The sequence below is a fragment of the Pygocentrus nattereri genome, chromosome 13 (genome assembly GCF_015220715.1).
Source record: "Pygocentrus nattereri isolate fPygNat1 chromosome 13, fPygNat1.pri, whole genome shotgun sequence".
Taxonomy (NCBI): Eukaryota; Metazoa; Chordata; class Actinopteri; order Characiformes; family Serrasalmidae; genus Pygocentrus; species Pygocentrus nattereri.
This window is the reverse complement of record NC_051223.1, coordinates 14,506,217-14,532,762: the sequence shown is the minus strand read 5'-3', so window position 1 is coordinate 14,532,762 and position 26,546 is coordinate 14,506,217. Positions and strand designations below refer to the sequence as shown.

The following is a 26,546-nucleotide window of genomic DNA, read 5'->3' as shown; positions in this document are numbered from 1 at the left end:
AAGCCTGCTGTAAGCTTCAGCAACCTGTCGTCTTGGAATAGGGCCAGAGCATATTATGGCATCGGACATCATATGGCCTATTTTGACCACCTCTTTAATATTACTCTTAGTGACTTCAGAATATATTCATACGAATATCATTACCACCTACATCAACCACTATCCGTGAATATCTATTCTTTGCTAATAGCTTAAGGCTGCTGCTAATGTCCAGCGACCTGGCTCCTGCTAAGCGGATAACTCGAGCTGCTGGTACCCCTAAAGGAGTAGCTTGTTTCACGTGTCGCACAATAGACCATTTGCTAGAACTCTACAATAAACATGGTTAAGATTGAAAGAACAGAACAAATACAACAGAATAACATATGATGAGAGAACTACATTAGAAAGGAAAACATGGTGACAATATGTTCACCATGTTACACCAAAATAAGATTGACTTGAAGCCTGCTGCTGTTTGATTTGGGACCCCTATTGCATCGATGTAAATAGCATTGTCAAAGCTGCCAGGAACAGTAGTTCATCTCTTGGCTCTCATCTGGGTGGAGCACTTCTTTATTCCCTGGAGAATTTTCTTGGCTGTCTTGTCCTTCCTGTTGAGCTGGTTCTGGGGGTCTAAGTGCTATTGGAGCAGCTGAAAAGTGATTCAGATGAATCCACATCATCCTTCGACTTTAGTAGGTCCTCAAAGATATGTTACAGGCATGGGGCGCCTTGTGAGCACTTCATAAGGGGTCAAATGAGTGATTCAATTGGTAGTCACTCTCATACTCACTAAAGCTAATGGTAGAGCATTTAGCCAATTAATTTTCTGTTCGCTCGCTACACATATCTTAGCAATTTTAGCTTTAAGAATTCCATTTTGACATTCAACTATGCCCTGCGATTATGGATGATATACACATCCCAATCTACATGTAATTATAAATTAATAATTGATGTCTGTGTGATTATGTCAGTAACTTTATTAACAAAGTGTTGGCCATTGTCAGAACAAATTTTATGCCATATGCAAATCTAAACATGATCCATCCACAAACAAAATGAACTCACTATTTGATAGTGGTTCACTATATAAATCTTCTCACACCTTCTAAACAACACCTTTTTCAGAAATGACAACAATTTCAACATGACAACGCCAAGTCACATTCATGTATTCATGCATTTGTTAAAATAGCACTTCAGTGTGATCAGAGAGTGCAGGTACTAAACTGGACTTCCTGCAGTCCAGACCTGTGTCTGAAAACAATGAAGGACAGTTGTACAGCTTGACTGGCAAAAAATCTGCTTTCAAAAGTGAGAGGGTTTTTAGTAAGTGCTGATGTAATGCAGTAGTTAAACATGCTCTTGTTCAACTTTTTTGGAATGTCCATCCATCCATCCATCCATCCATCCATCCATTATCTTCCGCTTCTCCGGGGTTCAGGTCGCAGGGGCAGCATCCTAAGCAATGAGGCCCAGACCTCCCTTTCCCCAGCCACTTCCACTAGCTCTCCAAGGGGGATTCCGAGGCGCTCCCAGGCCAGCTGGGCGATATAGTCACGCCAGCGTGTCCTGGGTCTTCCCCGGGGTCTCCTCCCAGGTGGACTTGCCTGTGACACCTCCTGATGGAGGAGTCCAGGAGGCATCCTAACTAGATGCCCAAACCACCTCAGCTGACTCCTCTCGATGTGAAGAAGCAGCGGCTCTACTCCGAGTCACTCCCAGATGACAGAACTTCTCACCCTATCTCTGGGACAGTCCAGACACCCTGCGGTGGAAACTCATTTCGGCCGCTTGTATTCGCGATCTTCTTCTTTCGGTCATTACCCAAAGCTCATGACCATAGGTGAGGGTGGGAACGTAGATCGACCAGTAAATCGAGAGCCTTGCCTTATGGCTCAGCTCTTTCTTTACCACAACAGACCGGTAAAGAGCCCGCATCACTGCTGACCCAGCACCAATCCGCCTGTCAATCTCCCGCTCCCTTGTACCATCACTCGTGAACAAGACCCCGAGATACTTGAACTCCTCCACTTGAGGCAAGAGCCTATCCCCGACCCAGAGAGGGCTCTCCACCTTTTCCGCCTGAGAACCATGGTCTCGGATTTGGAGGTACTGATTCTCATCCCGGCTTCTTCACACTTGGCTGCAAACCGATCCAGCGAAAGCTGAAGTTCGGGGCCTGATGTCCCCAATAGGACCACATCATCTGCAAACAGCAGCGATGTGACCCTGAGGTCACCAAACCGGACACCCTCCATCCCCTGACTGCACCTAGAAATTCTATCCATAAAAATTATGAATAGAATCGGTGACAAAGGGCAGCCCTGACGGAGTCCAACTCTCACTGGGAACGAGTCTGACTTACTGCCGGCCATGCGAACCAAACTCCTGCTTTGTTTGTACAGGGCCTGAATGGCTTGTAGCAAAGAGCCATGTACCCCGTAGTCCCGAAGCACCTCCCACAGAATACCCCGGGGAACACAGTCGAATGCCTTCTCCACATGTGGACTGCTTGGGCAAAATCCCATGAACACTCCAGAATCCTGGAGAGGGTGAAGAGTTGGTCCAGTGTTCCACGACCAGGACGGAACCCGCACTGCTCCTCCTGGATCCGAAGTTCAACTATAAGCCAGACTCTCTTCTCCAGTACCCCTGCATAGACCTTACCAGGGAGGCTGAGGAGTGTGATTCCCCTGTAGTTGTAACACACCCTCCGGTCCCCTTTTTTAAAAAGAGGCACCACCAACCCAGTCTGCCAATCCAGTGGCACCGCCCCCGATGTCCACGCAATGTTGAAAAGGCGTGTCAGCCAAGACAGCCCCACAACATCCAGAGCCTTGAGGAACTCAGGGCGGATCTCATCCACCCCTGGAGCATTGCCACCAAGGAGCTTAACTACCTTAGCGTCTTCGGCCTCAGTAATGGACAAGCCTATTCCCATGTCCCCAGACTCTGCCTCCTCACTGGAGAACATGTTCGTGGGATTGAGAAGGTCCTCAAAGTATGCCTTCCACCGCCCAATGACGTCTTCAGTCGAAGTCAGCAGTACACCATCTCCACTATATACACTGCTAGTGGCACACTGCTTTCCCCTTCTGAGTCGCCTGACAGTTTGCCAGAATCTTTTCGGAGCCGACTTAAAGTCACTTTCCAAGTCCTCACCAAACTCCTCCCATACACGGGTTTTTGCCTTGGCGACGACTGAAGCTGCAGATCGCTTGGCCTGTCGATACCTGCCAGCTGCCTCTGGTGTCCCACAGGCCAACCATGCCCGGTACAATGGAGGAACGGTACATGGCCCATCCTGAGTCAATGTCCCCCACCTCCCCCAATATCTGGTCAAAGTTCTGATGGAGGTGTGAGTTGAAGATCAATCTGACAGGTTCTTCTGCCAGACGTTTCCAGCAAACCCTCACTATACATTTGGGCTTGCCTGGTCTGACCGGCATCTTCCCCCACCACCTGATCCAACTCACCACCAGATGGTGATCAGTTGACAGCTCAGCTCCTCTCTTTACCCGAGTGTCCAAAACACATGGCCACAAGTCCGATGACACGACTACAAAGTCAATCATTGAACTGCGGCCTAGGGTGTCCTGGTGCCATGTGCACTTATGGACATCCTTGTGTTCAAACAAGGTGTTCGTGATGGACAAACTGTGGTTTGCACAGAAGTCCAAAAACTGAACACCACTTGGGTTCAGATCAGAGAGGCCATTCCTCCCAATCACACCCCTCCAGGTCTCACTGTCATTGCCCACGTGAGCGTAAAAGTCCCCCAGTAGGACAACAGAGTCTCCAGGAGGAGCACTTTCAAGCACCCTTTCCAAGGACTCTAAGAAGGCTGGGTACTCTGAACTGCTGTTCGGTGCATAAGCACAGACAGCAGTCAGGACCCGTTCCCCAACCCAAAGGCGTAGGGAAGCTACCCTCTCCCCAACATACAGGCACCGAGTCGAGGGGCTATGAGAAAGCCCACAACTGCCCGCCGCCTCTCACCATGGGCAACTCCAGAAAAGAATAAAGTCCAGCCCCTCTCAAGGAGATTGGACCCAGAGCCCAAGCTGTGTGTTGAGGTGAGCCCGACTATATCTAGCCAGTATCTCTCAACCTCGCGCACCAACTCAGGCTCCTTCCCCGCCAGTGAGGTAACGTTCCAAGTTCCAAAAGCCAGTTTCAGCAACCGAGGATCAGAACGCCAAGGCCCACGCCTTCGGGCACTGCCCGATCCACAAAGCACCGAACCCCTACTACTGCCCCTCCCATTGGTGGTGGGTCGATGGGAGGGGGGACTCATGTAACTCCTTCGGGCTGGGCCCGGCCGGGCACCATGAGTAAATGCCCGGCCACCAGACGCTCGCTGGCGAGAGCCTCCCCCAGGCCTGGCTCCAGGGTGGGGCCCCGGTAACCCTGTTCCGGGCAGGGTACACAAATCCTGTTCTTGTCTTTTCATAGGGGTTATTATGGATCACACTTTGTCTGACCTGTCACCTAGGACCAGTTTGCCATGGGAGACCCTACCAGGAGCTTTTGCTCCAGACAACATAGCTCCTAGGATCATTCAAGCACGCAAACCCCTCCACCACGATAAGGTGGTGATCCATGGAGAGGTTTTTTTGGAATGTGTGGCATCAAATTTGGAATGAGCATATATTTACAAAACAATGACATTCATAAGGTAAAACATAAATTACTGTGTTTCTGTACTGTTTTCAATTCAATACAGGTCAAACAGAATTTACTAAATACTGCTTTCTGTTTTTATTAGCATTCCAAACACTGTCCCAACTGTATTTGAATTATGATTGTACATCAGGGATACATCAGTCCAACCTTTTTTCTCCCCTTACCAATTACAATATCAGAGACTTGGCCAATACCCTGTACTGATTCAATATCAGAGCTTTGTTAAAGCATATTCGTTTTGTAGTAGCAAAGTAACATCATATACAGTTAGACACTATATTATCTCTTGTTTGTATGTTATGGCAAGATGGTAGAGTCAGGTGTACTAATATTTGGACACTGACAAAGTTATTATTTTAGCTGTCTATCACAGGATATTGGAGTTAAAATTGAATAATGAATGAGCTCAGAATGCAGATCTTAATTTGAGAGTATTTCCCTGAGTAAGAAACACTACCATTTTCATACATTAACCCTAACCCTCATTTTTGGAGACTCAATAGTAATTGGAGTCTTGTTGCTCAGCTGTTTCATGATGAGGTGTGTGTTACTCATCTTCATTTTTCACTTACTTCAGTAAGTTAGTAACTTCAGTAGTTACTTCATCTACATTTTCAAGTAAGCAGATAAAAGGTCAAGAGTTGATTTCAAGTGTGGCATTTTGCTATTAACATGCAATATGATGTCCAAAATCCATCACTGCCATTGATGCCATCATTAGGCTAAAATATCAAAACAAACCTATCAAAGAAATAGCAAAAACATTAGGTGTGGCCAAATCAACAATTTTATACGCCTGGAACACCACAGACAAACAACTGTGCTGGGTGACAGAAGAATTCTTTCTCTAGTAGGATTGGGGGGTGGGGGGTGGGGGGGTTAGTGGGGAGTCCAGGACAGGATTAGAGTCTGGAGTTACTGACCACAGAGCCTGAGAGAGGTGTGGCACCCTCCAGGAGTGAGGTGTATCTCAAAGTAATCAAGAGAAGACTTCCCAGAGAAAATACCATGGGTTTACTGCAAGACGTAAATCCTTAGTAAATCACAAAAACATGAAGACCAAATTAGAGTCAACTTGTACCAGAATGATGGGAAGAGAGGAGTACGTGCAGAGAAGGAACTGCTTATGATCCTAAGCACACCATCTCATCTGTCAAGCATGGTGGGGTAGTGTTATAATGTGGGCATTTATTGTTGCCAGTGGAACCAGTTCCCTTGTATTTATTGATGATGTGAACTATATAACTATAAATATATATTCAAATTCAGTCAAATGCTTCAAAACCCACTGGATGGTGTTTCACAGGGCAGATGGACAATGACACAAAGACCACTTTAGTAGTAGTAAAGACTGCAAAAAATTTGAAACCAAGTATTAAAATGACAGTTTAATTTATGATTGTTAGTTTGTCCAAAAGGGTTGAAAATGCTTGTATTTTCTACATTTGGATGTAAATACCATTCACTCTATTATTTCAGCTCAACCATGCTGTGGTAGACAGCTAAGATAACAATAACTTTGTCGACCTCCAAATATTTACAGACCTGACTGTAGGTAATATGGGTTTCTCTTACTGATATACCAAAACTCAGTAATAGCAGTGGCATGTAAAAGCAAAAGTACGTACATATGTGAATACATGAACATTCACAATTGTGTGCAAAAAGGTAAAAGCCATTTCAAAAATCTATTGTAGAGATGGAAACTCTACTATAATTTGACAAACATTTCTTGATAAGTATTCCTGATCATAGTCTACACATCCAAATTAATTGCTGTAACATGAAAGGAATGCTGCATCAAAAAAAAACGAATTTACCCAAATTTATCCAAAATGTAATCAAATAATAATCAAATAATCAATCAAAATCAACTCAAATAAACCCCTGAAATGGTTTGAATAATAAAAGTATTATTTTGCATCAGTGTAAAAAAATCAGATCAGCTTCTTTCTTTGTGCAGTTTTTCAGAAGAGCATGTAGATGTGTAGATATGTAGACAAAGTTAATATAGCTAAAAAGTAATGGAACTTTTTAGATACATTAACCTTGTGCCTCCAGTGCAAAACTAAAAAAAAACGAATGACCGTGCAAACACCACAACGATCAAAGAAATGGTATTTAAGGCTCAACCTCCATGAACAGGTCATATCATTTGCATGGAAGAACACAGGAATCCAAAGTGGAAAACTAACATTGCGAGAACAAAAGCGAGGAAGGTCTCAAAAACGATTCAAAGTTTGCATTAAAGCCAGTATCACAAAAGCAACATAACTACCATTTAGGAATTTGACTCTACAACCACCTCAGAGTCCACAGCAGACCAGTATACAAGAAATCATCACTGAATTGACAAACTACTTCTATACAACCTCACAAAGCTGGATTTGATTCAGCTTAACCATATCTATTCATTCACTACTGGTGTATAAAGGCCTGTTATTGAGTTGATGGAAGTGTCTCAAATACACACATACACACACCAGAGATTTCTCCAAAAGCCTGGTGGGAATATCTAGCCATGACAAATCTCACTTATATAAGCATTTTTACATAGCTTACTGTCTCAGCTAAGTTTGATCACTATGAACTGGGGTCTGTCTCACAAAGCGTAGCCAGCTAACATAAGCTTAGTTCGATCTAACCATGGATTTTCTGGCTCACAGTGGTGGAACTCTTTTTGCTAGGCTATATCACCAAAGCAACTTGTGCTCCATGACTACCCCTTTAAGGACAGGTTAAGTTCAAGATTTTGGATCATAAACAGCTCTTGGACCAATCACGGACTGATGGAGGCAGAGCCCTCAGTGGCTTTTTTTCTTTGTTATGTTTGTGGCATCAATAATGTAAAGATTATCACTTTTTTAGCAGAGGAAGCAAATCATACTGTATAGATGTAAAGAATATAAAGCCAAGATTACCACATTAAGCATTAATGCACTGGCACTGGAGACAGCATTCCTTTCTTGGTGTCATAAATGCTTTACTATCTATGTATTTATTTAGTCTTTCCGTCTTTAAAAAATAGTCTACTCTAAAAAAAAAGTAAGCCAACGCTTAAAACAAGCTTGACATCTCCTCATGTTTCACACCATTGTAGTTCATCATAAATATCATGCTTTCATGGGCATACACACAAGGATTAATCATACCTCTAAAACTGACTCAACCCCTTAAATGGCCAGGGTTCATCGGCAGGCCCAAAGTTTTATCACACACTTCGTTGGAAGGGCCAAGTGATGCAAATTTCAAAGCTTTACAAATAATCTGACTCACCACTCTGGCACAACTTCTATAAAAAAAGCTATTGTAAAAACACCTCTAAAGTCACAATAGATTAGCTCAAGCAGTGGAAGCTGAAGGTTTTGCAGTGGATCTCCTAACCTAAACATCATCAAAAACATGCGGACAGATTTCAAAAGTGCATGAAAGACATCACAAGAATCTCACAGAACTACAGTTGTTTTGCAAGGAAGAACAGCTGTCACACTTGGCAAAGGGGGGTATTACTAAGTACTAGGTTCAGCTAACTCAATACAATATATATATGATTTGTGGGTGACTACAGTTGTAACGACTTCAAACTTAGAGCACTGATAGAAATCTAGTTTTATTAAAGAATGTTAAACAGTGGTAGTATCTCTCTTTCCTCAGGCCACACATGCCTCAAATTCTTCAATTGCAGAACACTAAAAGAAAAAAGAAATTCTTTTACATGGCCTCTGGTTCCTATCACCACCACTGTCAACAAGTTTCTCTAGAATGGAGCATTACATCAAACCACTCTAAATGACTTTATTTATATCGGAACCATTTCACTATGCAGACAATTTGAGAAATCGGTGAAACAGCCTACAACATGAGAAGGACTAGCAGTGCTTTGCCTTTTTATAAGAAAACTATACTTAAAGTTAAAGGGGAATTCTGCAGATTTAAAAAAAATAGAGATAATACAGGAACTTACCATGTCGCATTTTCTTCACAGTGGTAGTGATAGGAACCAGGGGTAACAACAGCAACAACTTTATTTACTATCCAAAATGACTGGCGCCCCTAACCATGTCTTTATAGTTTTCATATGTACTACAACAGTAGGAAATTTATAAATAATGTGTTTTGTTTGGGAACTGTCTTGCCCTACAATACATACATGTTTCTCTCTGCCTGTTTTTTGAAAATGCAGTTTAGGCCAAAAGCATAAAACTCATGAAACAGTGTCTCGGGCATCAGGCAGTGTATTTGTGACACGTTGTTAACATTTTTCTGTAAAGGAGCTTTCAGAGACTTTTACCACTTTGGACATCTGCTTCCTATCACCACCAAGTTCCCAATTTCAACAATTTCTCTCTCAGTTTCTCTAACATGCTTCATTTCATTCCCAATCACTCTGACCGACTTAGAAATCAGTGGAATTTCCCTTTAATGCAAACTGACGTGTCTTTCTGCAAATGTGAATCATTTAAATACGGGTAACAAAGTTTTTAAATATGATTAACACCATTAATTCTAAAAGCATGGGAAAGGAGGATTGCAGTTTTACAAGGGGAAGGTTTGTTTTGATTTTTTAACGGTAGGAAAGCCCTTACGTTCGACTCCTGTTCATATCTTTTCTACGTTACTCTGGCTAAACATACACATGGAGTAAACATAGCTACATAAAGATGAAGTGGTAGAGCCCATACAGACTGTTTCCTCACAGAAAGTGTCCAGAGGGCGAGCACGAAAGGCGCAATGACCCTCCACACACCGCTAATCCCCTCCGAAGTCCACACACTGCTAGTCACCCCCCTAACCTCAACAGCAGCGATGTTCGACTGTTGAAAGAATTCATTCTTTAAGAATAGATTCATTTTCAATAAGCAGTTCGAACCGATTCACAACTGAATCGATCTTTTTTGAAGCATCTATAAGGTGACGTCTGTGTTATCGCTTATAGCATTTTAGAGAATACACACACACACACACACATTTCTTTAGCAGCTTCTCCCTCAGGGTCGCGGGGATTTTAGAGAATAATCTTTGATCATTTAATCACATACACTTCTAACATAAATACCCACAGCAGCATATTAAGAATAACCCACTTTAAATTTGTTTATATTTTCTCTGCAGTCAGACCAATTGGACATGCTAAATTGCCCCTAGGTGTGAGTGTGTGAGTGACTGTCTGTGTCTGTCTGTCTGCCCTGCGATGGACTGGCGACCTGTCCAGGGTGTATCCTGCCTTCCGCCCGATGACCGCTGGGATAGGCTCCAGCAAATGGAGAAATGGATGGATGGATGGATGTTCAGACGAGCTTTCTCATATTATATGTTCGTTCGTTTCGCGCCTCCATTAGAGAATATAATAATAGGGACTCTCAAAACCTCTCAATTAATAATATCATCTTTTAAATAATGTCTAATATTTAAATCAGACGTGGGGCAGCAGGGAAGAATGTGACATAACGACATGAACTTGGTTTCCTACGACTTCGCAGCTGGTATATGGTAAGAATAGCTAAACCACCACTCATGTAAAATCTCAATCTCTTACAAAATATTGGGCAGACAAGGGCAGGTCATTTTTGTTCTGTATTGTTACTATTTTCGATAAATAAAGAAATAATTCCCCCAAAACGATCTCTCATCTGCGAAGTATTCCTGCCCATCTCTTATTGCGAATGAAAGGTTATGGGGAATGAAGAGTGTCGAGAAAGTTGACTTTACTCGAGTCTGGTGATCCGGACGAGTCAGTGAATCTGTTCGAAAGAATCAGTTAGATAAAACCGAATCGCTATTCCCATCAGCAACGCGGCACTTTGAGCACACGTGCGCTCTGTGCAGTTATTGTTTTTGCCGAAGTCACGTGACCCTCCCCACCTCTCCGCACGCTCACTCCGCCCCGCAGCTTTGGGAGGATGGACTGTTGATGACAGGATAAATTTGGCGAGGGAATCAGACTGTGCGAACTGCTTTGGAGGAAACATATAGCGAGTCACAATGGGGGATTCTCGCTTCCCTGTCAGCGTCCGGATCATCGGCATCATATACAAAGACAAGAGCAAAGTAAGACGCGTTGCTGGAGGACAAACTACAACTGTTCTTTAACTAGACCTTCATATGCGTCTTATTCTAATCACCTGCTCATCCTTCTGTTCCAGTTGTACATGGTATCCGTGTTGTGGTCTGACCAGAACGAAGTGGTCGTGTACAGGTCACTCGGGGACTTCAAGAAGTTTCATGTAAGTCTATGCTAAAGCTGAAGGCATCCTTGGCTTGTCAGCGTAGTGCTGTAGGCTAGTTTGCTCACCGTCTGTTATTTCTTTTCCCCCTGTAAACAGAGGCAGCTGAAGAAGAAGTTCCAAGTAGACAGTCCTTTTGGAAAACGCGGCAGAGTGCTGCCCAGATTCGGAGGTACAGTTACAGTAGAGTAATAGTTCATCACACTGTTGTTTTCCAACGAGTCAGTTTGGCCTTTTGAGTGTTTTAAAAGGTGTGCTAACAGGCTGGGATGTTTTTGAGCAGGTCGGATGCCTAAGGTGAGACTGCAAAAGAGGACTCCAGCCAGGTCTGTGCACCGTGTGAATGCTCTACAGAACTACTGCACTGATCTGCTGCAGTGTGACCCCAGCATCACTCAAGCAACTGACATCTTTCAGTTTTTCCTGCCCAACGAGCAGGAGCTCCTGCCAGAGTTTGTACAAAACAGGTAGGCTGAGTTCAGTGAATAAAGTCAACTAATAAAGATGAGCCTAAAATAGTGGTGGATAATGTGGCACAACTGTAATATCATGATATTTCAAGAATTTGTCACGATACATGATATATCACAAAAAAAGAACATGTAGTGCTACATTAAAATAATATATGACTTATGAATACAAGTTAGTTTTATTTGCACTAAATCCAATTAAAGAAGACTAATTATGCTTTCTTTGTAATAGAACATGTAGTTGTTCATTGTTTGTGAGAAACACGTATCATAAAAAGGATAAATACTGTCGTATTGCCCAGCTGTACCCTAAAACCATCCACAAGTAATAGTCTTGTTATTCCAAGGTTTCTGTAGAATTTCTTATTTCGTCTAGGATATATAAGTGTAGGAATCATGCTTTAAGTTATTATGTGCATTTTCTGCTGTTTTTTTGGATCCTTTTAGTCTAAAATGCAGTGCTAAAACTTGAAAAGTGAGAGGTGTGAGAAACAACAAAGCAGCCACTAGAACAGAATGAACACTAAACTCTAGATTTTGTCTTAACTTTAATCTTATTGCTGTTAATTAATTAACTGATGAACACTTTTTCTTGTCTGTCCTGGCCAGTGTGATGGTTTTACAGTCAAATGGCATTCCAGGTGGGCATACAGGAAGTGACTCGGCCAACAGGCATCTTAATGTTGGAAATGTGACTCAGCCTTTCATCACCAAAACATATCGCTGTGTGGCTCCATATGAGACCAAGGACACCAAGAACAGACCTTTTAAAGTTGCTGTGGATGAAACACTAGATGTGATCATCAAAGATCAAGCAGGTATGTGTGTTCTTCTACATCTTCACACTACCAAGAGCCACTCAAACTAGCACTGATGATCGTGCTGCACCTGTAACATACCAAAAGCAGTGCAGAAGTATAAAGCAGTTAAGTCTGTACAGTTACCTGTGTGTTTATGCATATGCTGCAGGTTGGTGGTTGGTGGAGAATGAGGAAAAACGTTTAGCCTGGTTTCCTGCTCCCTACCTGGAGTTGTGTGAAGAAGAAGAGGAGGAAGAAGATGAGCTGGATATGGTCGTTGAAAGTAAGTCAGCCAGGTCTTGCTGGTTTTTCTTTCACAACCCCAATACTGAATCCCTGAGTGCTGACTCTTACTGATACCAATCCGATTTTTTTCTTCAAAAACTAGTAAGCATTAAAGCTGCTTTTAACTTTCACACCTTAAAGCAAGAGAAGAAAATGAAGGCAAAATTAGACTGTTTAAAATGAAGTAATTGTACTTCCAACATAATACTTATGCACTAAAAAGTACTACAAAAATGGTACTAATAATTAGCATTATGGTATGCTAATAGCAACTCTGTTACTCGATACTGCCCAATACTGATCCTGGGTCTCCAAACATTGCAGTCTGTTATGTTAATGCAAATATAACCTTGGGTTTTATTTGTGTGAAATATATCAGTATTGTTTAAAAAGGTCTTTTATAATTAATTCCGATTTCTTCTTTGTCCTCTAGGATACTGTGCTGTAAGGAGCTACACCTCCAAAACAAAAGATGAGCTATCCGTGACAATTGGCACCATACTGGAGGTGCTACAGAAGCCCGATAACGGCTGGTGGCTTGCTAGGTAATTCGTTCTGTCTCCCTGTGTATCGTGTGGAATTTGAACAATGTTAAACCACAACACCAAAGTGTCATCAGTGTCTGAATACTACACAGGTTTTTCATAGTCTGTGGCATCATGCCAAAGTCAACAGAGTGCAGCAGAGAGCATTGTACAGCAGTTTGTGTGATTTCTTTTAATGGCTTGTTTTTCAGTAAAGCAGTTTTGTTGCTTGCCAAAAAAACAAGTTTCTCCTAAATAGTACTCCAAGCATTATTTGGAGCATTTTTGTTGGTCCATTATTCATTACATTTTCATAGAATGTAAAAGACAGCTGCTTGTTTTTTGGACAACAACAATTTATTAAAAATTGAGCCCCCTTAAACTCTATGCATTCACACTTCTAAACGTCAGTCTAATAACTACATACTACGCATATGTTTGTGATTAAATAATTTATAGTAGTCACTGGAAAATATGCATGAGTGAATAGTAAAACCTGCATTTTAAAGGGTTAAATGAATACTGTACGTGATTTACAACCTAATCTCTAACTGCAGCATCTGTAGCATACAGTCAATAACCATGGACAATAGACTTCTATTATAATAGATTTCTATTATGAATTAGCTCATTTTAATATCTTTAATGTCTTTACAGATATAATGGAAAGGCAGGTTATGTTCCATCCATGTATCTGCAGCCATACACCAGCCCCACCTTCAGCCTGCAGAAGAAGCTCCACAACTCCACCCTTAACCTGTCGACCACATCCACCCTCCTGCAGGAGATTTCGTACACCACCGAGCCTCAGGTCCGCTCCGCCAGGCTGAAGAGCCTGCACAAGTCCCTCTCTGTGGAGGTTCTCTCAGAGCCTCTGGCTGAGCACAGCGCTCAGGTCCAGCGCAGCAACTCTGACAGCCGCAAGAGCGTGATGAGTGGCGTCAGCGATGAGACCAACTTCAGCTTTAGCTCCTCCAGCACTCTGGGTCTGTCCAGCTCTGAGGGGGAAGAGACCCTGAGACAGGCAGAGAAAGATCCAGAAGCAGACAGCAGTGACAGCGGCCTGTCTGATGAGCAGCCCAGCACCACCAGTAGATATTCCAAACTTGGTCCCAGAGTGCCCCCTCGACCGCAAACCCAAGAGATCCTCACTCGCTGCACTACCTTCACTCGCAAAGCTGCCCTGGCTACACAGGCCCACCTATTCCCTGAGAGAATCGGGAATGAGTCCCAAGCTGTTGGAAGAGATTAGATAGGGAACATAAAAACACAGTTTAAAAACACTTTGTTGTATTTTAAATTTTGAACTACTGGACAGTCTGTTATTTCTGTATGGTGTGATCATTATGCGAGTGTCTAATCAAGAGTATAGTTCTTTGTGAGGTCGGCAATATGAAGATATGTTATATGCATTTCCAGCTTTAGAGTTAGTATCATTCTGACACGTCACCTGAGGTGGTTTATCTTGTAATTATAGGTCTAGTACTGATTGTTTTGCATTTCTCCTGACAGTCCTTTGTTATGTAAAGGGTTGTCATGGCATCAAGAGAGGAAGCAACACCTTGCTTTATAGCTGTTGAAAGATAGGTGACAGTTATTATACAATGGATCCGTTCCTTGTTCATTAGTGTACTGCTTTGTATTAGCAAAGTTAACATTTTTCTACATTTAGAGTTTATTTTCCCAGAGTACTGTTTTCTATCCTGTCTGTATTCCATACTGGAAATTTTATGTGGTGTTGTATGTTCTGCCTATATAACCACAATAAATGGTATTTTGTCTCATATAACTTGTAGCATTATTTCTTTTTACAAGATGATAGATAAAATCAGAAAGCTGTCAGACAGTTGAGGAAACCTTGTTCTTGTTGCTTCCAGTGATTCATTTAAAACTATTCAAACTTACCTTGTCATGTCAGGTAACTTATTAAAACATAGCCTATTTAACATGGACACACATTTAGTTCCATTTCCTGTTTTAATTATTTTATTTCTTATTCCTGAAGCTATGAGACAGACAGTGCTTTTACACTTTTGGTAGGCTTGTCTGTGGGACAAATAGTGAAGCTGAGTGAAGTCAGCAAGAGCAAGAGGAAGAAACCTTGAGAGGAACCAAGACTCAAACAGGGAACCCATCCTCTACTGGTCGACACTGGATAGCAAACAGCATTAGTATAAAATATTAAAATACAAAACAGGGGAAAACAGGCAGAGCAATGATTAAATTGATAGTTTGAGGTTATGCAACAGCAGCATCAGGAGGGTCAGTTCATGAGGGTGAGGTTCGCATAGCGTTGTACAGCATGAAGCTCAATGGTGGTCAAGCCAGTCCAGAAGGCTTGGCGAGCAGTGGGCACCCGATCGAGGCAGAAGAAGCAATTGCATCAGATCCACTGGACAGGGAGTCAACTCAGCAAAGAAAAGTAAAACACACAGAGAGTTAGATCTGTAAAGAGTGACTGATTACAGTATTAACAATATTCACAGAGTGCAGCACAGACTCTGAAAGATCTAAATATTCCAGCCTAACTAAAAGGGAGAAGCCAGAAAGGGACATGAAGCAGCTGTTTTGCAATGATGAGTCAATGATGGGTTCATGAGTCAAAAATATTTCCTAAAAAGAGAGAACTTGGTGAGTTAACTGACGTGAAGAAAGTGAAGCTTACGTCCAGTCAGTCTCACTGGATCTGCTTCCCAGAAGGCAAATGATGAACAGATGACCTATTATTATCAGTTTAAGGGGGAAAAGAAGTCATTCAGGGTGGTTTGATATAAAAATAGAAATGAGATATGGTTGTGGCTGTAGTGCGATCATGGTGGAAGGGTGCGTGCAGAGCATAAACACACCTAAAGAATCCTTTAATTGGATTTAATACTGCTACCAATATCAACATTACATATAAAACCTCACTATATGTAGCTTCACTGGTCATTTTGAACAGCAAATAAAATGGTTATATTTACACTGTTGAAAACATAAGCCCTTGTTCATATCACCACCACTGTGAAGAAAATCCAAGTCAGTAAGTTTCTGCATCATTTCACACTAATCAGTCTGAATGACTTTGGTCTCAAAGATTGATTTACCTTCAAATTGATTTAAAGGTGTATGTCATTTCCACATTGAATAGAATGTATTGCATAAACACAGTTACAGTCTTATAGCTGACATATTTTACTCAGTTATCTTACAGGAAGTGATAACTGTTTTAGTTTTCTTTTGGATAATGGTGGTGTTGATGATACATTGTGTAGATGTTGATTTATTAAACAAGTTAGAACAAATTTCTTAAACAGTGTTTTTTGTTTTTTTGATCATGACGATTCTCTGACACCATCTCCAGATTTTCAGATCTTCAGATTAGATCTTTAGATTATATGTCTGGCTTGATACAGTGGCACATGCCTAATACTATATTCCTACACCCAGTCTGTGTCTGTCTTTCAGTGTTCCCAGTTTAAATATTTCAGCCAATCAGATTTTAGGATCAGAACTATCTGTTTTATAATAATGGACTTAAATGTACAAAATATCAGACATTTAGGCACTACTGCTCAGAAAAATAAAAAGGAATACTAACCACATATCATGGTTTGTCAAACTGTCATAAAATAAGTAAATAATCATGTGGAAGCTGCCAAGAAGTCTGTGGCCTGCGGTTTCCTAGCAACATAACACATGTTTTTGGTTCAGAGAAAGTGAAAAAGTTTACTTGTTGGCTCCTGTCCCTATTGTTGAGTGGTTGGTATGTCGCTAGTAGGTGCAAAACCACATACTGTACACTGTATTTTGAAAATGTATTATCCCTATCACAGTACTGTAAAATTTTATGTTAAGGTATGTTTTTGAATGTTAAAAGCATGTGAGTGATCCATACATATACTGTATTTTACTGTATTTTAACACTGCAGAAACAGATTGTATATTCCTAAAAACAAATTGTCTCATTTATTTGCACTTATTTTAATGGTTTAATGTCAGAATAACTAGTGACACATATGCACATTTGTATAGTAAAAGGCAGTATTCATAAGAAATAAAGAACTGTCATTTTACAAATTTTTATCATCATTAGGAAAACATTTTTTTCTGTTACTTTTTAGCACAAGGCAAAAAACCCATCAAGTGACCAACCCATGCATTACATTCTTTCATATATATATACAGTTGTGAGGACATATTTCACATGCAGAACTTTGGCCAAATCCCATTTAACCTACTGAGAAACACAGCACTGTGTCATAGCTAATCAAAACTGCACAAATTATGCTAATGCTAATGTTCATTTTATCACATGACATCATTACATCACACACTTTAAATTGAGGTATTTTGACCAAAATAATGCTTTTACCAATGTTCTGTAAAGCCTGGTCAAACCTGGGAGCAGCAGCTATGGAAGAATGTGATTGTGAGCAGTATATATATATATATATATATATATATATATATATATATATATATATATATATATATATATGTGTGTGTGTGTATATATTTATATATATATATATATATATATGTGTGTGTGTGTGTGTGTGTGTGTGCATAATGTGTAGTTCTGTGCCAAAGTCGTAGACCACCCCCCATTTATTTAATCTCCAGTCAAAACAGCCATTAAATAAAAACTGATCATTTTTAGGACATTTGACTTCTAAGACTAAACTTTGTGTGGCAAAGCATCACTACAGCCTACTTTGAAAAACTGAAAGCAAGTCTCCTGAAAAGAAAGGAAGTTGTATTAAAGGTAAAGAGAGGACACAAAAAAAAAAAAAAAAAAAAAAAATATATATATATATATATATATATATATATATATATTAAAAATAAAAAAATATATATATAAAAAAAATATATATAAAAATAATATATATACATAAAAAATATATAAATATATATATATATATATATATATATATATATATATATATATATATATATATATATATATAATTTTTAGTTGTTAAAACCTCTATGTAATTATCTGAAGTAATGTTTTTCTGCTAAATATATACTTTTTCAGACACCGAATACATTTTTGTACACACACACACACACACACACACACACACACACACACACACACACACACACACACACAGACACACGCACTATATGGCCAAAGGTATATGGACATCCCTCATAATTATTGAGTTAAGGTGTTTCAGCTACACTCACCGCTAACAAGTGTACAAAGTCAAGCGCATAACCATGCAATCTTCATATACAACAATAAAAGTGGAATGGAGCATACTGAAGAGCTAAGTGAATTGCCACATTGTCACAAGTCAGACATTGCTGCACTCCTAGATCTGCCTTTGCCAACAGCATGTGCTATTATGCTATGAAATGGATGCGTCTACAAGCAACAGTAGTTCAGCCACAAGGCAGCAGACCATGCAAACTCACTGAGCGCTGAGGCATGTAGCGCATAAAAATGGCTTACTACCTGTTGCATCACTTACTACTGCCTCTGGAAGTAATATCTGCATGGCATCTGTGCCTTGGGAGCTTCATGAAATGGGTTTCCATGACCTTTCCATGAACAGCTGCACACAAGCCCAGGATCACTATCGACAATGTCTAGCATCAGCTGGAGAGATCTAAAGCATGCTGTCTGAAGCAGTGGAAACATGTTCTCTGATGAATCACACTGTCTGGCAGTGTGATGAAGGAATCTGGGTTTGGTGGATGCCAGGAGAAAGCACAGTGCCAACAGTAAAGCTTGGTGGAGAAGGAATAATGGCCTGGGGTTGGACTTCATAATTTGTCCTCTGCCCCTTAGTTCCAGTGAAGGGCAATATTAATGCTACAGAATCAAATACATTTAAGACAGTTATATACCGCCAAATTTGCTGCAGTGGTTTGGGAAAGATCCTTTCCTGTTGCACCATGACTGTGCCCCTGTGCACAAGGCAAAGTCTATAAACTCATGGTTTTATGTGGTTGGTGTGGAGGATATCTAGTGGCCCGCACAGAGCACTGATCTCAACTCCACTGAACACCTTTGAAGTGAACTGGAATGTTGATTATGAGCTTTCTCAACCAACATGTGTCTGACCTCACAAATACTCTTTTAACTGAACGGACACAGACACACTTCAAACTCTTGTGGAAAGCCCTAGTGGGGAATAATATGACACTCCATATTAAAGCCCATGGTTTTGGGATGTAAATCCAACATAGTTACATACACATAACTCACATAGGCACGATGGTCAGGTTTCCACATATTTTTGGCCATACCGTGTATGTGTACACCTGGAGTCCTGAGCTGAAAGTTTGACCTCAGTGATACTTTAATTAATTCTTTTTATGATGTTATGCCACTGTTACTCTTTACAAAGGCGTGCATGTACGTGCGGCTGAAATTGTTTATGATGACTTATATACAGACCAGGAAGCAAAGCAGTATTTGATGGGAAAAGGTGTGCTCTGTGCAGTAATTTGCATTACTATGTTTGTCACACAGGTAGACTGCCTGTGAAATCTATTTTGTTACATAATTGTTATGCAACAATGACAAATACAGATTTTCAGAGCATCTGAAATGATCATGAGTATCTGAACATATATCTGAACAGTATCTGAAATATTTTCTTCCCATCTATTAATTTCATAGACTCTACTGTATGTGATTAAGGAGGACATGTAAGATGTCAGGTAACTTCAAGGCACGTGTTCTTTCCTGATCCTTGAAGGTCTTATCATACAACATTTTGCTATTATAAACAATGGCCTGTGATAAGATTCAAGAGAGAAACTAAACATTTATGGTCAAAACAAAGACAAAGATATTAGAAAGCTTATAAAGTACCTGAAGACAAATAATAAAGATTCAAAGTAAAAAAGTAAAATGAAGCATAGAATAAAGCAGACTGGCTGTTTATTTTACACCCAAACATTTTCTTTTATTTATGAATGATATATGAACAATTCCCTCAAGAGTTCTATTCTGAAGTAAAGTTAAAGAAATATAGTACACACTCTCTGGAGAAACAGTACAGAGCTATCATATCTCCTTTACATGCTGTTACCATAACTTTGTTAAATAACTTTGAAGTGTTTAAACTTTGAAGTTATTTCCTTCTTGTAATGTCCTTGTTTCCTTCTCTTATCTTATGGTGGAGTGACCTTGATAAACTGTGACTTTGAATGACCAATTCCCAACTAACCGCAGCTCTGCAGATGAATGATGCTGGGCCTGCTATTGTTTTTATGGTGTGATTTCACTAATCAATCACTGTCATTATCGTCTCTATGTTTATGCTTTGCTAGAACCACATAAAAAAAAACAACAACATGCAGGCCTGCAGGTAATGCACAGTAAAAAAGGGGCCAAATTGTGAGGGGGATGATTTTGTGGTTAAAGCCAAAACTAGGAATATGATGATGCCATCTGCAGCTAAACTGAATGTAATAGCAACCTAGAGCTTTTATTAAAGGGCCCATATCATACCTTTTCCTTTTTTATCACATTTCATATTTCCCCCTGAGGTCCACTTATAATGTTAGTGTAGTTTTATGTACAAAAAAATAGTTATAATTCATTTTCATATAATTATTTTCCAACCTCTCTTTATCCATTTGTTTATATATATATATATATATATATATATATATATATATATATATATATATATATATATATATATATATATGACCTTGTTTGGATTGGTTGCCCTGTATTATATTTCATTGAAAAATCAGTCCAGGCTGAAGACTGAAACTCTGTATTCACTCCTTATAACTTTAGCTTAAGTGGGTGGAGCTAAACTGCAGTGGGCTAAAGAAGTGGATGTTTGTCAATGTGGTTTTCATGAAGTCACCAAAACAATTCATTCAAAATGAATCATTTTTGGAGCTTAGCTTCCATGGATGGACTGTACAGACATTTTATTTATTTTTTTAGGACAAGTTGTTTTACATTATATGGGTCCTTAAATATTCTTTTTTCTTCAACACCAGGACATATTCCTGAATGAAACATGTATAGGGGTTGTCTCTGGGCTATCTGAGCATTTTGCTTGATGATAGATGTGGTGCAAGAAGGAGATAACATGATATTATTGGTTAAAGGGGAATTCTGCAGTGAATATGTTATTTGTTGTGTAATATTCTGTAGCACAGCGTTGTTTGACAGAATTCGATATTTTGTTTCCATTTCGCGTTTTCTTTCATTGACATTCATTTTGCTGTGTTTAAAACTCATCTATCCGCTGTAAAGCACTTGTAGTTCATTGCACCTGTAAGGTATATAATCTGAATGATGTTTTCCTTGTATTTAAACCTGACCATTTTAGCACTATAGTAGGAGGAAAGACGAAAATGCGTTAGCATGGAGCATTACCAGTGCTTATCTGTTTTCCTAAGGAAAATTTTTTAAGTATGACTTCCAAAAACAAAAAGGCTAGAAAGAGTTTATTTCTATAACCATTTCATACCATTTTGCATTATGATATAAGGCAACCTGCAGAAAATGCCACAGTGTTCCCCAGAGCCATTCAGAAACCCACAGTGTCCACAGAATAGAGGTTGTAGTCTCTAGATCTGGCGGCCATTGAAAGCTCTATGGTGTCCATGGCAACTCCTTTGTCCACTAAGTAAAACCTCGATGGCACTGAACTAGGCCTCTGTTGGATGATGTAAATGTTGTCAGGTGCTAGCCACATTTGTCACTTGTGCTAGAAGAGAAAAGAAAAGAAAAATGGAAATGTGTAATAGATTTCTGAATCATCCAGGTCCAAATGGTCTCATCTGGGCATGTTTAAGTGGTGTTATTGGGATGGCAGCGCCTGCTAGGAGCACAGAGCCGTTTAGCATGTATCACTGCACTGCCAGCTGTGATCGTCCAACACTGGAACAGTGAGATATGGTGAGTTGTCATGGAACTTTTAATTAACTTTGTGATGTGACTAAACGATTTGATAATATAAGAATAATTGAAAGATCAAAACCTGTGAAAAAAAACATGGTTGTGTCCAGTGGTGGGTAGTGACTAGTTACATTTATACTCTCCTGAGTTTTTTCCTATCATGTTGCTTTTATTTCTGCTAAAGTATATTAGTAATTTGATAAGCTTATTTATTATATTACTCAGTTACATTTTGGTCATTAATATCAAGTAACTAATTAATGTTAACATAACCTAACACAATCAGCACCTGTACTAGTCTGTACTACTTTGTGATTGATCACACCTCTTTAGAGCTTTAGCATTTTATTTTGGACTAAAAGAATCCAAAAAGAGATGAATCGAGCCATACTTTAGTTTCTGCGCTGATAGTTGCTTGATTTTACTAAGATGTCCACTGCAGTTGTATGAGTTTCTCAATCCTTAAGTAATTTTTTGACCTGATACTTTTATATTTCTGCCCAAGCTGTTTTTTTCTGGGAAGGCTAATCTTGATGCTATTGAAAACTGGGCATAGTTCGTTCCCAGTATGGTACGTGACAGGCTAAAAGTATGGAAACAAGCCGTGTCACACTCTGACTCTACAGTTTCAAACATGCTTAACAGTCAGTTCAATATGTCCATAACTAACATAAAACAACATAATTTAACATAACTAAAAACCTTGTATCTCCATTTTTGACGTTTTCCAGTTTTTGATATAATTTGAAAATACCTATTGTTTTTTACATCGTGAGTAAATTTCATGATGAATGGACCAAAACAAATGGCTCAAAATGGCTTGAATGGTTCCATTGACTTACATTAAAAGCAAAGTATGTTTTTGTCCTGTAAAGTTACCATTTTGGAGATATGAGGTTTTGTTCCGACAACAGCGATATATACATGTACACATACTTTGTACATAAAACACATGAACTGAGAACAGTATGACAGTGATTTGAAAATTGCTAAAAACTCTTGCAATAGTTGTGTTGTGTTTCATTTATATGTCCAAATATCATTGGTGGATTATCGGCAATCAAGGTTAGTAATATTGACATTTCGCTTAAGCTCCAAAAATGTTTTTGCTTTGGAGATGAAACTTGCTAATGTTCATAATGGGCCAATGGCCAAAAAGACAAAGCAATAAAAATGTGAGTAGATTTCAAATGTGGAAAAGGAAAAATAAGATGTTAAATAATATATAGTATGTTTTCTCACTGAGTGATGGGCTGAGGTAAGAGTAACTTTCTGGTGGGCCAAATCAAACATTGATCACCATTTTTTCTATCCAGAATTATTGTCTTTACTGAAGAACCCTCAAAGAAATGTCTTATTAAAAGTGAAGGCTTAATCTCTGCCTGGGAAACCGACTCTAAAGTTGGTTCCCTGGACCGAGATGTCTAAGCCTGGATTTTAAAAAAGGTTTCTTAGCAGCGAATCACCATTGCTGTAGCAATTTAGTCTAAAACTAAACATAACCAAAAGCTGATGTACTGCCCATAATGATCCATTTCTTTCCCATGAAAGCAGTCACATGATGCTAACGCTCCAGAAACTGATGTTGTTTTGGGTGGATATTATGTTTGTCAGAGTGGTGGCTATGAAGTGGAGCTGTTTGTGGACACCCCTGACCATGACCTGATCTGTATCATCTGCAGAGGTGTTCTACGCTGCCCTGTACGGGTGGCATGCAACCACATCTTCTGTAAGAGATGCATTTTACAGTGGATGAGGAGGTACGAAAACACCAACATTACTAAACAAAACACCAACATGAAATGATAATTCATTAGTTTTGCCCAAAGTTCATTTTGTTACTGAACAGCAGTGGAGCGCAAGGTGTGCAATGTGACCTTTACTTAACTGCCTGTCTTCCTTTAATCCAGGCAGGAAACATGCCCATGCTGCAGGAAGCCGATCAGTCAGAGTCTCATGTTTGTTATGTTCAAGCTGAGTAAATCCATCAGTCGTTTACCCATCAAGGTAAGCAGAATAAGCGGGAAGTAATGCTACAGTGTGTAACATGAACAGGTCATAAGAACATAATAATACTAAAGAAACCAGTATAGTGATCATGTAGGTGTTTACTTATTTAAATCACTAGGAAACTGGACGTAGGTCCTTACTAGTATTGTGCACTGCAGGCCAAAGGCAGTGATGCAAGTGTAAGCAAGTAGTGATTTCTAAAGTTTCCAAAATCTTCTACAATTAAGTCAGTTTGCTAACAACCAACATATTAACTGACTATCTAGTTTAACCACTAGATGTCACTAGTAACACTTCCACAAGTTTGTACCTGAACCGTGTCACTCCAAAATGCTCAATGTCCATATGTAACGATTTTGGCTGTAAATAAATATACAAATACAAATACATATAAAATACAGTATATATTAATCATATTATAGAATTGATATTTCTTGTTTGTTTGAAGCCCACTTCCAGCTAAATATATCATAAAAAAAAGAAAATTATTGAAAGTGGTCTTGTGTTTTGAAATGAATCCCTCCATTTATTAACGCACTTTTAATAAGGTTTAGTGAAAAAAATCAAGTGTGCACTATTTTCACTTTCATCCTAAATGTAGTCAATCAGTCAAGACATGCCCGGTGTCCAGATTTTGCTTCTGTAGTTTAGTGCTGAAGCTAAAAGGCTAATATTGCTAACAAACACTAGAAGTCAATAAACATCCAAGGACATCCAACGGACAAATGAGTGCTGTAGTCATAATGAACAAACATTCCTGATCATATCACACAGGGGTGTAAAAAAGCTTCAGTGTATCATGGTGCAATTGTTCTGAAGGTGGTAATTCAGGTGCAGCAATTTTGAATGCAAGAGAGAGTGTGTTTAGCTCATGCCCCGGACCAAATCATGGCCTTGATGGTATTTGTGATAACACATGACAGTTATATTGCTTTTATACAATAGTTTCAAAGAAAAGTCAAAACCCACAAGCTGAACATTGTACCAAATATGTTTTAAAGACTCCATTGGCTTCTTCAGTTAATTCAGTATGCTTACTTAAGCTGTAAACAAAAACATAGTTTACCATGAGTAGTTTACTATGAAATGTTCTGTTTCCAAAATGAAAATTGTTCAGTGGTAATTGGGACATCTGAAGCTGCTAATGCCGCTAAAAGCTCCATTACATAAGCTTATTACATGAAATGGTCACAAATATGTTGCTTGACTGTCTGAAACATTGTTTTATGATAGTTTTGAGGTAAGGGTTTGGACTAAAACTTGTATTTTTAAATGAATTCATGGTAGAGTGGTACATGCAGGACAAAATAGTACCCAAAGAAATTTTTTTTTCATGTTTACTACTATTTTACTACTATCAGACCATAAAAGACACATGTAGGTTTACTGATAATTTAAGATAGTGTAAATGGTTATATTTACATTGTGACCCCTGGTTTCTTTCACCATCATTGTAAGTCACTGGAATGATATAGGTATAGTGAAGACATGTTGTTATCAGATATAACATAATTAGCACACTGTTTCAACCAACACTGTGTGGTCAGAACTAACCATAGTATTAAGTTAATAATGTCTAATAAAGTATGAAGCCTTTTTCATCCAATAGCCTGCAAAGCTTTCAAAATAATCAAATCCAGTGGTGGTCAAATTTAGCATTTCATGTCGCACTGATTCATTTCCTAAACAATTGTAATGAGGCCAAAGACTCCTAGTATGTAGGGCTGCAACAAATATTTGATAAAATCCAACAATAGAAAAGCCATATAAATAACCAACTCTTCTATGAATTCAGGCACTTCTGTGGGTAATCAAATGTTTAATATCAGATCAGATCATGGTTAACAGATTAAGAAGGATCAGCATTGTAATGCCGCTACAAAATAATTCAACAGTAATATTTTTTCATTACTTGTAGTATTTTAATTAAGGTTTCTTCAAAAGAAAAGACAAATAAATAAAGTTAAAGCTAGAAATAATGATAAAATAGTGCAAACATATTAAAATCTTAATCAAGTGACATTTATTGTAATAATAATTTAGTGTACTTTTCTTAGTGCAATAGAATATTCGCATATTCAAGAAAAATATGAGACGTTGCCGCCCTACTAATATCCTGTATTGTTATTTTCAGTGTCGAAATGAACAGCAGGGCTGCAGGGCCACCGTGCCCCTCTCAGATGAGTACCTCCACAGCTCGGCGTGTCCCTACGAGTGGCTGCTGTGTCCTCACCCGGGCTGTGGAGCACGGGTGCTGCGGAAAGACTCTCAAGAGCATGAACGGACCTGCGGTCATTGGAGGCAGCTGTGTCCAATGGGCTGCGGAGTGCTGCTGGATCGGGACAGCCAAGTCCGGCACAACTGCTACAGAGAGCTACAGCAGCGCTACGAGTCTCAGAGGCAGACACAGCGTACCATTGCTGCAGCACTTCGCAGGAAGATGCTGCGTATGCAGAGCAGCATGAACCATATGAGGAGGCAGATAGGCCTGATCTGTGAGAGCCTAGAGCTCAGCCAGGGGGCCGAGGGGCCAGGCGAGGACCCCGGAGAGGGAACTAGTGCTGGGACAGGCTCCAGGGCCAGCTATAGCTCCAGCAGCTCCAACACCAGCTCCAGCAGCAGCTCTTAAGAAAACAGCCTTTATACAATCCTGAGCCAAAGTTTTAATATAAAGCAATTTTACT

The 26,546-nt window shown here is 39.7% G+C and overlaps 2 protein-coding genes across 2 annotated transcripts; both read left to right on the top strand.

The window, feature by feature from the left end:
• Positions 1-10,618: 10,618 nt before the first annotated feature.
• On the top strand, positions 10,619-14,763 carry noxo1b (NADPH oxidase organizer 1b). The gene is made up of 8 exons (XM_017705457.2): positions 10,619-10,722; positions 10,818-10,898; positions 10,998-11,070; positions 11,182-11,365; positions 11,978-12,186; positions 12,338-12,451; positions 12,887-12,998; positions 13,635-14,763. The coding sequence occupies exons 1-8, from the start codon at positions 10,657-10,659 to the stop codon at positions 14,227-14,229; spliced, it is 1,434 nt and encodes a 477-aa protein (XP_017560946.1). The 5' UTR covers positions 10,619-10,656; the 3' UTR covers positions 14,230-14,763.
• A 4,428-nt stretch (positions 14,764-19,191) lies between these two features.
• On the top strand, positions 19,192-26,491 carry rnf151 (ring finger protein 151). Its single transcript, XM_017705438.1, has 4 exons — positions 19,192-19,257; positions 23,467-23,612; positions 23,763-23,859; positions 25,997-26,491. Exons 1-4 carry the CDS (start codon positions 19,192-19,194, stop codon positions 26,489-26,491), a joined length of 804 nt encoding a protein of 267 aa, XP_017560927.1.
• Positions 26,492-26,546: the final 55 nt, after the last annotated feature.

Excerpts from the sequence above, each read along its gene's own strand:
- noxo1b (XM_017705457.2), top strand. The coding sequence starts at position 10,657 with ATGGGGGATTCTCGCTTCCCTGTCAGCGTCCGGATCATCGGCATCATA. Across the intron at positions 11,366-11,977 it reads CCAGAGTTTGTACAAAACAG|TGTGATGGTTTTACAGTCAA; the intron begins GTAGGCTGAGTT and ends TGTCCTGGCCAG. Across the intron at positions 12,452-12,886 it reads GCTGGATATGGTCGTTGAAA|GATACTGTGCTGTAAGGAGC; the intron begins GTAAGTCAGCCA and ends TTTGTCCTCTAG.
- rnf151 (XM_017705438.1), top strand. The coding sequence starts at position 19,192 with ATGGTCAGGTTTCCACATATTTTTGGCCATACCGTGTATGTGTACACC. Across the intron at positions 19,258-23,466 it reads CCTGGAGTCCTGAGCTGAAA|AGTGGTGGCTATGAAGTGGA; the intron begins GTTTGACCTCAG and ends TATGTTTGTCAG. Across the intron at positions 23,860-25,996 it reads TCAGTCGTTTACCCATCAAG|TGTCGAAATGAACAGCAGGG; the intron begins GTAAGCAGAATA and ends TGTTATTTTCAG.